The sequence below is a fragment of the Hydra vulgaris genome, chromosome 15 (assembly GCF_038396675.1).
Source record: "Hydra vulgaris chromosome 15, alternate assembly HydraT2T_AEP".
Taxonomy (NCBI): Eukaryota; Metazoa; Cnidaria; class Hydrozoa; order Anthoathecata; family Hydridae; genus Hydra; species Hydra vulgaris.
Window position 1 is genome coordinate 13,786,439 of NC_088934.1, and position 12,460 is coordinate 13,798,898.

General features: G+C 28.2%; 1 protein-coding gene across 1 annotated transcript; it reads right to left on the bottom strand.

The window, feature by feature from the left end:
* Positions 1-866: 866 nt before the first annotated feature.
* LOC136091773 (uncharacterized) lies at positions 867-11,908 on the bottom strand. Its single transcript, XM_065819485.1, has 4 exons — positions 11,479-11,908; positions 10,908-11,001; positions 10,673-10,803; positions 867-1,012 (listed from the first exon to the last, which is right to left on the bottom strand). Exons 1-4 carry the CDS (start codon positions 11,600-11,602, stop codon positions 867-869), a joined length of 495 nt encoding a protein of 164 aa, XP_065675557.1. The 5' UTR covers positions 11,603-11,908.
* Between the last annotated feature and the right edge of the window lie 552 nt (positions 11,909-12,460).

Consider the following 12,460-nt stretch of genomic DNA (forward strand, 5'->3'; position numbering starts at 1 on the left):
TGCCATTTTGTCTTTAAGATATTTGTTTTCAAGATTTGTTGCTTTTTGTTTAAAACTGTCTTGAGATGATTTTTATTGTTGTTTAATGTTTTTTTCATTGTTTCATATTTATCGCTTAGGAATTGAATAGTAGAATAAGTTTGATCTAGTTCTTTTTTTTAATTGTTTGTTTTCATCTTTTATAATTAAAAGGTCATTTTCCAGCTTTTGAAAGCTCATCGAATATTTTAAGTAAAGTTTTTTCGTGCATATCCAATAATTCTTTTACTTGAGATGGAGTAAAATTTTCAGCCATTTTATTTTAGCATATAATAATAATGATTGACTTGATAAAAGTAGATTTGAAAAATTAAAAGTAATTTGACAACGTGCTGAATTTGGCCGACCTCTTTTTTCGCCGTATATTTTTAATAGCGAAAAAGTAAAAAAAGCACTTTTATTGATGACGTATAAAATAAATTTACTTGATGATTCGCCTAGCTAACTTTGCTTTATTTATATTACCAAAGAATTAAAGTTTTTGAATAATTTTTCTCTTTTTTTGGTTAGTGTGAACCAAAAAAAAAAAATTTGGGCTTTTTTTCTTTTTTTGAATTTAATAATGGTTTTAAATAGCATAATAAAAATCTAACCTATACCTAGGCCTGACGCTAGACATTCCGAATTTTTGATAAAATAATTAATTTCGAAAAAAAAACTTTTTGAGCTTTCATTTTAAAAATTTCAACAGGATATCTTCAATATTTAATTCAGCGGCAATTTTAGTTTCAATGGAAATCATTGCAAGATTGTTCAACCTATCCTGGCCCATCGTTGTTCTTAAATAACTTTTGATAATTTTTAGTTTTAAAAAAGATCTCGAAGCGCTAGCTACTGTTATTGGTAATTTGAGAAGAATCAATTGAATTAGTAGATTGAGTTGATTTGCTTTCATTTCCAGAATCAACCAGATCTTGAATTATTGGACTCTCTTCTACCATTTTATCATGATGAGATTTTAATAGTAATTTTTCTAAAGATGTTTGATTTGAATTCAATAGTTCATCTTTTCGTAGACGTTTTCGTTTAAACTCTCAACCTGAAAGTTTTCTTTTCTTCATTATTTCTTTTAAAAGAAACAACAAGTATTTTATAATTTTATAGCGATAATTAGATAACTTTATATCAAAATAAAAAAATAATTGAAATTCTTAAATAAGAGCGCTAAAACACTTTGGAAACGAAAAATATTTAACGCAAAAAAAACTACTTTTAAAGCTTTATTTTCTAAATTAATAGAAACTAAAGAAACGCTTTTCTAAGATTTCTTGTTTAAAACACAAACGCTTCTTTTAAGAAGTGTTTGCTTTTCCTTAGAAATTAATTTCGATCCAATAATTCTTTTCTTTATTTAAATTGGTTTATTTTTGTGTCGTAAGTAAAAACGATACTTCTAAACAATGTCAATGATTGGTTAGCGGGAAAATGCACCAACTGATTTGTTTTGAATTGGCTGAAACATTTTTAAAATTGTTTACTAAATAAATTAAGGAAAATTTAAAAAATATTTTTTTAAGTAATTATGGTTTTTAATATAAAATTATTATATATAAATAAGTATACAAATTTTTTTTATAATTATTTGTATAAATTTATATACTTCCATATTCTCAGGAAAAAAAAAATAAAGGAAGCAGTTTGCCGTGGACATCGGGTTTATATAACTTTTATCGAGCATTCAACACAGTGTCACTTAACTACTTCTTTATGAGATTCATGCGTATGGCATTTGAGAACAGCTGTTAAACTAGATCACTGTTATCACTAACTAACAGACAACAATGAGTAGTAATAATAAGCGTCCTAGTGGTAATGGGTGACAAGTGGCGTCCCTCAAGCATCAGTTTTATTTTTGTTCTTCATGAATGACTAACCAGACTGAATTTATACCCATATCAAATTATAAGTCAACGATGGCAACATCACTTGAGTTATCAATGTCGATCAATTTTTCTCTGATTAAAATTTGCAGGAGAAATCTAAAGCGCTGTAAATTAGTCGCACAATTGCCGCGTGAATTTTAACGTTGAGAGGTGTAAATTAATGTAGGTTGGTTGTCGCAAAAGCTAACTAATAGTACTAAAGCTGACATTGATGGTAGCAGACGCAATCTAGTTCCAGCATTCATTGAGCAAGACCTTGGAGTACTAATAACCAACAACCTCAATGCCAAAGTACAAGCAGAAGCAGTTGCTTGGGTTGGCAATCCAATGATTGGTTGTCTCAAGAAGTCATTTCGGTGTCGGAGCACTCCAGTTGTGTAATAAGTACTGTATCAAGAGTTTTGTGTACAAGCCTGGTCAACCTCTCTCAAAAATTGCTTTAATTAACTGAAAAGAAAAACATCTTTATCTGTTTATTACAATAAACAATAAAACTTATTCATTAGAAGTTTAATATTGAAGAAAGAAAGCAACACCAGCTTTCATATTCTGACGAATGACATCACTGCAGCCAAATTAAAATTATAAACAAACTTTTTAAAAGAGTTTACTGTAGGTGCATCAACTACACAATGTGCTAGTTTATTCCAACGGTTTGCAACACGGTTTGTAAAAAAGTGATGACGTTCTGGATAACCTTTGATTGGTTGAGTTTTTAAACAAGCCTTTTTTTTAAATTATAGGCTGAGTTTGATTAGAAAGGCTAGGAGCCTATAGCTGATTTTCCAACATTTATATATATATATATATATATATATATATATATATATATATATATATATATATATATATATATATATATATATATATATATATATATATATATATATATATATATATATATATATATATATATATATATATATATATATATATATATATATATATATATATATATATATATATATATATATATAGCTACACTAATGCCTATTAATTTGATTTTTTTTAACATTCATGTTAATTTTGAATTTTTTAATGCAACGCCACCCTTGTCACAGATGTTGATCGACCTTTAAGTAAACTAAAATTGATTGAAAAAAAAATGATTGTAGGGCCAGTATAGAAAATGAGCGTGGATCGGACATTCATGTTGAAAATAAGTTCAACTCTATCGTAAGATGGCATAATAATAACAGTGCTAGTAAAAAAGCAAAAAAAGAGTTTTTCAATACTTCTAAGAATCTGAATGTTATTCATAATTAGTAAATGTTTTGCGTAAATGTTTTTTAATCCAGATGTGGTTCATAAAAATATAAATGTAAAGTAAAGGAATTAAAAATATAAGTACATGCTTTTAATTTAAAATATGCAAGCTTCTTGGGGCGCCTAATATTGCTTCTATTCCCCAGGCGTCATCAAAGCTTTCGACGGTCTGAGTGCAAGCACTACCAGCGCCATTAGCTACACCATCTTAACCACGGCCTTCTAAATCTACAACAACAATATCTAGCATCAGCATAAGTCATGATAGAATGAAAAAGTTTTTTTCTAATTAAAAAAGTTTCTTAAAATACATTAAAAAAAAATTATTTCATTTTTCTATATTTTAGGTAGTAGGGCTAGATAAATACCAATTCTTTTAAAAGCAATTATTATAATACGTGAGATGACATTTGATTTCAAGAAGGTTTATATCTTTTTTTACACGTCATCAGTTTATAACTGTTTGTAAATGTCCCACACGATTGTATATATATACAGTTGTTATTAAAGTGATTTGATTTCATTTTGATTTGACTTGATGTGCAAAACTCATGCACTTAGAAAGATTGTTAACAATGGTAACAAGGCTGTAATAATCTGGAGATCTAACACTTCCCACAATATATAAAAAAATTTTAAATTAATAAGTGTGCAATAATCTTTATTCACAGTGTTATTTACAACTTCAAGCTGGAAAAAAATCTGGATTGCTTTTCTATTGTCTTTCTGCTGCAATTGTATTACGATTTCCAGTAAAAAAATCTTTTTTTAATTGTCCAAAATTTTGCTAATTATTTACTTCTTACTATTGAAGCACTCATTATTTATAATACTTGAAGTGAAATCTGAAGAGGTTGACAATATTAAAATTAAACAGCATGAACTAATGTTGCTACAAAAAATTGCCAAAATCGACAATGTTCCTTCAGTTAATGACCTTCAACAATCGTACATTTTTAGTTTAAAGAAAAAGTTTATCTGCTTTGTATAGACCACCATGCCGAAAGTAAAAAATCTTTTTAAAGACACTTAAATTGGTATTTAAAAAAAACAAATTTACATCAAAGGGGACTTTAACCTAAATCTTCCTAATGTTAAAATTGATAACGATGTAAAACGTTTCTTAAACTTTCTTTTTCAATACAACATTCCGCCCTTAATAAACAAGCCTACTCGTGTAACTCTTCAAACCGAACCTTTCATTGATAATATTTTATTAACATTTCTACAACATGCAACATTTTAAGCGGAATCAAAAAAAGCGATATAAGCAATCACTTTCTAATTTTTTTTTTTTTATATCTGATTTTCATAAAAAAGAAAAAAAAAAAGAACTAACTAAAAAGTACTAACGGAAATAAAAATGTAGATTATTGAATTTAATATTAAGGGATTTAGAAATTATATACACAAAGTTAACGGGAATCAACTCTATAATTGCAGAGATACTTGTAAAGTTAATGATTTTTTTTACAACGAGTTCTTTAATACGTGCGACAAAGCGTTTTGATAAAGGAAATCAAAATCAAGCTTTCAAGTCTATAAAGTCCATGGATTACGAAAAGACTTTTTAAATCTTCTAAGAAAAAACAAAAGCTATATGAAAAATACTTAGAAAAAAAAACAACTTATCAAAACAAAATATATATAAAGTTTACAAAAACTTGTTTGAAAACCTGAATAAGAAAGCTAAAAAAAAATTATTTTTCAAATTTATTATTTGGGATACAATAGAGGAAATGATAGGAAAAGAAACGAATGCTCAATGAAAGAACAATAACTAATAAGCAAAAAGATATTATAGACAGTTTTAATAACATTTTTTATAAACGAGGGTAAGAATGTAGCAAACAAAACAACTCCAGGAAAATTTTTTTTAAAATCATATCTGAAAGAAGCGGAATGCGAAATGAATGAGCTTGAGGCATCCTTGATAAACTTCAATAACATGCAAGTATCTAAATTAGTTAAAAAAATTTTAAATGGGTTTTGATACTGTGGATCATGGTATTCTTTTGTACAAACTTAAAAGTTATAAAGTCACAAATAATAACTTTAAATTATTAATAAGAGTTCCACAGGGATCTATTCTAGGGCCTTTATTGTTTATCATTCATATCATCGATTTGTACTTATCATCTAGTAAAGTATACTAGGCGATAAGTAAATATCGTTTATGAGTTAAACATTTGTAATTAGTTTAGTAATTAAACATTTTTCAAAACAATTAGTAATTTGTTTACCTGTATGTGGATCTTTCTCTTGATACAAATTAAGCATAGCCTGTATTAATTTTTAGGATTTGCAGTAGAAAAAACAACCGAAATTCCTAAAAACGACGCAGTAAGACCTTTTTTAGTCCAGCCATTCAAGGCATATTGTGAAGCGCCTGCCTTCAAATATGAGGTCACAAAGTTTTCTCGTTAAGACAGTAAGATCTTCATTAAGTAGGCTAGTAATTTTGGCAGAAGCAGGCATTGAAAATTTAGAATCCAAGGTATTAACAAATTTTCTAAAACTTGCATCATCCATCAATGTCACTGGATTACATTTTGTAATTATCATTTGAATAAGGGAGTTTAGTCGAATCTTATGTTTGTGTGAGTTAGTAGGCCATGCGGTATTCCTGCAATTAATGCATTGAAACAACGTCTAGTTCTGATTTAAGGACAATTCTAGGCTTACCTTCATCCACTGCTTTTCTCTTTATCTCTGTATGCTTTTTTTTCACTTAATTTTTTTAATTCTGACTGTTCCAGCTCAACGTGTACAGACATCGGTTTTAGCTAAATAAATCTAGAAAACAATTTTGTATAATTTTTTATTTGTATACTTATATTTTATTTATCTATCAACCTATCTATAAATAAGCTTGTATACGTTATTGAATATTTACTCTAAAAGGTGAGTCGTCTGTTTCAAAATAAAATCAATTCCACAAACAAATAAACAAACCTTAAGATTTGTTAGGTTCTTTCCACACAACTTTGTTTTGAATAAATATATTCAAATATATATATTCGAACTACATAATAACTATATTCAATTAAGTTCGAATACCCTATTATTATAGTATATTATATTGCAATAATTATATATGTCAAATAATTCAACTCGTTTCAAAATTAGAACGAAAATATTTTTTTTTAAATAAATTTTAATTCGGTTTTTTTTTCCATTCGAAAATTTAAAATTACCGTTTTTATTCTGTTCTTGTTCGTAAAATAAATTTTGTTCTAGTTTTCTTTTTCGTAAACAAAATGCTTTTTTTTTGTTCTCGTTTTCGTTCTCGTACACAATAATATCACTGTAGTATACTAAACTTCAATCTTTTTGCTGACGACACTCAAGTTTTTCATATCCACTCTAACATTAAGACAATCTTTACCACTATGAATCGCGATTTTGATAACCTCAATAAATGGTTTAAAGCCTCTCTCCTTTAAACTCTCTCATAACACAACTAAAAACAAGTATATTCTCGTTTCTAAATCTTCTAAATCTGATACCTTGTCCTTAAAACTCCCGGATATTTCAATAGGAAAAACAAAGTTGCAACGGACATTCTGCGTTAAATTCTTTCACGTTTTAATCGATGAGCAAATAAGTTGGAAAGAGCACATTAATCTTATAGAAAATAAAATTTTAAAAAAGTATTGGAATTATGAATAAAACTATATAAATGTTGGATAAAAACTGCTTAAAATCTATTTACTTTTCATTTATTCATAACTATATTAGTTATTGTAAGATTGCCTGGGCAAGCACTTACCCGTCAAGACTAACGTTTATCTAAAAAAAAACAAGCACGCCAGTATATATTAAATGCTAATAAATACACCAGTGACAATCCACAGCTTTGAAATCTTGGAGTGCTGAATGTTTATCAATTAAATATTTAAAATATTCTTTTATTCATGTTTAGATTAAAATATCACATGCTGCTAAATGTTTTTGAAGACCTTTTCTTCATTATAGATAGTAAATATCATAAAACAATTGAGTTCTAATAACATATCGAGGGCCACATTTGTGCAACTCATTTCTCTCAAATAATAGTAAAACGACAATTTCAATTCAAACTTTTAAAAGTATCTTAAAAAACACTTACTTGATTATGACGTATCGTTTTAAAATATTCTTTTTTATTTTTCAACTTTTCCTTTTGTTAAAAAGCGATATCACTATTTACATCATTATTTATCTTTAAATCTTATTTATTTATTTTTTTATTTTAAGTTGCAAAAAAAAAAAAAAAGTTAATAACTTTTTATTTAATAGTAGTTATTTGAGATTGTACTGTTTTTTTATATGATAGCTTATTATATATTTTTTTAGCTTATTATATGTTTTTTTAGTATTATATGTTTTTATATGATAGCTTATACATGATAAATATGTGTTAAATATACTTATTATTTGTTAAATATGTTAAATAATTATTATTTGTTAAATGATACAACGCGGCTAGATGATAAGACTTTTTTCTTTTGCCTGCTCCAGTCACATCTTAACTATAAAATATTCTAAATAACTTATTATGAAGATGATAAAATATATATATAAAAAAAAAGGAATCTTGTTTTTTTTTTTAGGATAAACATCAAAGTAAAAAAGCTGTTATGTTGCTAAGGGTGTAACTAAGGACTGATCATTGTGTGTAGTTGCATAAAAGATTTAAAAACAAAATATGGTATAATTGAAAAAAAAATTTTCTAGTGCATAAAAGCTAAATAATTTTGCTTTTCAAAAATGAAAATCAAAGTAAAAAAACAATTTTGTAAAATTTTTTTAGTATTATTTCTAGCTCTTCCACCTCAAAATTCTCTACAATTAAAAAAAAAGTAATTAAAAACCTTTTTTTCCCTAATAAATTTTTTTTTTTTTTATATTTATCTTTACCATTAGAGAGAAAATTAAAAAAAATATTTTGAAATTGTTTTTAATTTTGCAGTTTAACCATAAACAGCAAAATATGGTAACCATATTTACTATAACTTGTTGTTTATGGTTAAACTTCATACAAAATGTAAATCAAAAGTTCTAATAAACTAAGTATAGTTTGTTCATAAACATTCGGAGAATTAATTTCATTGAGTAAAGGCTTTTTGTACCTGCGTCACTTTTTGTACCTGCGTCCCAAAACTAATTAACTTGCTTGCTATTGTTTAGCATAAATATTCTTGAGTTTTTGAAACTTTATTCTCCACAAACTATATATAACTTTTCTTAACTAAATGTTCATCTAAAATTATTCTAAAAATTTTAAATTCTCAAGTTGTGTTTTAAAAAAACAAATTTTGTTTCTCCAAAACGCAACAATTTCCTCAAAGTTTCGTCAAAGTTTTTACCTTGAAAGTCGGTAACACAATGTAACGCAATTTTTATTCCTGGCTTCTTAGTGTTATATTGTAATTGCTTATGTCTGAAGCATGTAAAAAAATGACTTCATTAAGCAGAAACTTTGCTCACACGACAACGACACGAAAAATACTCGTTTTTTTTTGAAAATAGAACAATTTTTTTAAACTTTCGTCATTTAGTTGGAAACCACTCAACAAGGTTCAGAAATGCTTAGACTTTCTAGATTTACAATTGTACCGTAAATCACTCTCTCAAAGTTGCCCCCAATTGTAGACCCCCATCATGTTTTTGTTATATTGTCCTTTGTAACGACGTTTAAAGTCCAATATATCTTGATGATAGCCTTGTCAAGAGAAGTGATAAATTGCTTAAAGAGGCTTAACTTGATGTGCAGCGGTGGCATAAGCACTTCTGAGGTTCTATCCGTGGCTCCCAATTCACATTGCTCTTTCCAACATAAAACTTGGAACGTTGTGGCTAGCCCTTTGTGCGATAATGCGCCTTAGTGTCACGGCTGTCCCAGATACAGAAGAAACAAGGAAATTTTGTAAAACCTCCTTAAAGACCAATGAGGAATGATACCATTTTGAAGTCACCGATAACCTCTCATCCTTAATTGTCATATTTTAATGCACTCAGCAACATTTTGACACTGGTGTAGTCCTCTTTGAGATGACACAGAGTGGGTAATTGGGTGAGACGGGTAGTTGTTTCCATTGTGAAGCAAAACGGTTTTGAGGCTCCAGGATGAATAGACGACATTCAATAGGATTACATGCGAAACCTACAGCCTGAAATAGGCCGGCAATATCGTTGCAGAAGGACAGCCCATCACGCTGACTGAAGAAGTTTGAGAATATGATGCTGCTTCCTCTGATACTTGACTTGTACGCTATCATTAACTAAGCTCTACTGTTTGAGTCTAGTTATAAGAAGTTCAGCATTCGATTTTGTAAGCTTGAGGTCCCGAATTAAATTGTTCACGTCTTTCTAGTTAAAGAAAAACTGCTTTTTATCCCCAACTTTATATGCGGAATCGTAATCCGGCTTATGACAAAACTTTGTAGATTACAACTCATTAAAATAAACTAGATCTAAAGCATTGAAATTTTATGAAAATAAATTAAAACACATCTAAGCAAGAAGCAACTCTTCAGTTTACCTTCAAGTATTTTCTTGCAATATTCGCATGTGAAATACGGTGCCCAAGATTTGTCTTGGTCCCGGAATGGTACGCCGAAGTATGCCTAGTAGGCCTTGCACATAATACACTTGCTTCTACGGAAAACTATTTAGCTCTTGTTTTTATGAATTGTCCACACGCGTAGCAAAATGCTAATCAGCTGGATGCAAACAATCTTCTGATGTCATATCAAATAAATAACTTCTCTTCAGCTACGAATTGTTTTCCTTTTATTCTGCAATAACACACATTGCAGTCTTTGTTAAAGACACCTGCGCTTTTATACTTGCACAGCTACTTTTAAAATATTTAGGAACGTTCTCGAAACGGTGGTTCTAAGAGTTTCTTGAACGTTCTAGAGTGTTTTGGAGAATTGTAGAAACATCTGGACAACTCTAGCAGTTCAGGAATATTATGATGAAGCTCAGCATTGAAAGCAAATCAAGAATATTTTCAAAAACATGCGCTATTCCAAATTTCATTGCCCTGGTCACTGAAGCAAAGTTTTTTTGGAATAACAGCGATTTCCTTTTTATTCTAGACCTAACGGGTTAGCAAAACACTGTTTCAATCCAGGAACAGAACAAAAGACTTTTTTTTAATTCTACCAAGAAGTATCTTTTTCTGCGTTTTAAAAAAGAAGTCAAATTGGTACAACACATACGTTGTACTTTTGACCGATGCGTCTTATTCTTTTAAACAAAATGTCATTATAAAAAAATCATGTAATGTTTGGACCTTTTTAATATTTTAGTTTGTCTTATATTATAAAGACACTTCTGGCCTACCTCATGTCAATAAAAAAAGAAATCTAACATATTTTATAAGCAATCTTGCAAAAAATTGTGAATCGAAGTTTTGATGCTTGGTCAGTATTACTTATAGTATTACTAATTTTATTAATGAAATCATTTAATATAACTAAAAAATAGTTAACCTGCTATATTTAGAATCACGTTAGATGTTCTTTGGCTATTTGAGCTATCAAAATAATATCTTCTGTATAGTTCTTCATCACCAACCACAATATCTTTATCACTTTCAGAGAATGTCATTGCTGTCTTTCTCCTTTAATATAAACTTTACTTTTTAAACAAAAAAAGTGCATGATTTGTGTAATTCTTTATTGGAAAATTATTTATTTATTTAAAACTAATTTTAGTAAAATTTACTTTTGCTTTGTCCCTTTTTTCTCTTCGGTGTCAGTTTCAATATTTAAAGTATCTGCTGTTTTCTCTAAGCGTGACTGAGCTTTTTCATAAAAATCTAAACACAAATCTATGTACGTAAAATCATTTATCAATATCTAATAAAATGAGAGAATGGGGTGCAGTTGGTGCACCGCATAAAAATTAATGAATTTTAATGAAAAACCCATGAAAATTAATGAATTTTTTAGTTTTTAAAAAACACTAAAAGTTTAAAAAAAAAACTAAAAACATTGTTAAAAAAACTTTTTTTTATAAAGACTCCAAAATAAAAATGTTTTTGTCAACGATTGAAAAAATTGTTAAGAATCTTCTTTAAACATTCTAATGACATTCAGAACATATAATTTAAACAAATGCCCGTTGGAATATTGGATTTAAAATAAGTGATATTAAATGAGAGAATAGTCATATTGTGAAGGGGGGCCCAAAATAAATTTGCACCAGCACGTTTATCCTCTCCAGTGCCCTGGTCAAAACATACAGTTCAGTATTTAATTCAATTTTTTACATTTTTTTATAGTAATATGCAAACCTGTAGTGTATAAAATCCTAGCTGGGTATATCTTCCAATCAGAGGTTGGTGCCTGCAAGGTTGTGACAGCTTTACGAATCGCAGCGGATATTTTAAATAAATTCCAGAAGCGTTTTCCCATCATTTTTCATCCAACTTTTGGTAATCACTACCACTACTTTAATTTTTCCATTTAAAAATTCAACAATGGCAAATGACATTTCAATATTCTGGTGGAATTTAATTCTAAACAATCTTATATAAGTTACAAAATAAAATTAAAAATACATTAGAGATTAAAAACAATGAACTTTGTAAAACGCTTTTTATATTTATTAATGTAAAACACCGGCGTAAATATTTTATTATTTCTATAAACATACCAGCTATTTGTTTCACACAAAAAATTTATAAATTAAAATGCATTAAACTCACTTTAAAATTATTCAATGAACTATATATTTGACAAATTTATAACAAATTTTACATAATGACACATGCACAGGCATTCTCTAAAAATTGATGGTCTGCAAGTATAATCAAAATTTGTGTTTTAATTCAAGAAATCAGTGATCATAAGCAATATCACAATGTCTAAGCAGAAAAAAAAAGCATAACCACCTTTTTGAAGAGGTATCATCAAGCCTTTTTTCAAAAGTTCTTTTTTCAGAAAAATTGTTTTTAGGTTGGCTAATGAATTTACATAACAAATGTCTAAATAAGATGTTTCAATACAATCAGGAAAAAACTTTCGAACTGAATGACGATTTAGAGTGTTGCATTTTGCAAGATCTACCAAAACCTCTTCTACTAAAATAAACCCTTTGTCTTGAATGAAATAAACTCTGTCTCGTAGATTTGATGTGATCTTTTTATTTACCACTTGGACAGAAATTTCTTTACCATTCCTTTCTCTAAGAAAAATATCCAACTTTTTTCTCTCATCTAGTTGATTCACTTTTTGGGCAACAGTCTGATGTGATTTTTTGCACCATTTTTTTAA

Excerpts from the sequence above, each read along its gene's own strand:
- LOC136091773 (XM_065819485.1), bottom strand. The coding sequence starts at position 11,602 with ATGATGGGAAAACGCTTCTGGAATTTATTTAAAATATCCGCTGCGATT. Across the intron at positions 11,002-11,478 it reads TAGGATTTTATACACTACAG|ATTTTTATGAAAAAGCTCAG; the intron begins GTTTGCATATTA and ends ATTTGTGTTTAG. Across the intron at positions 10,804-10,907 it reads AAAAAAGGGACAAAGCAAAA|GAGAAAGACAGCAATGACAT; the intron begins GTAAATTTTACT and ends TTTATATTAAAG.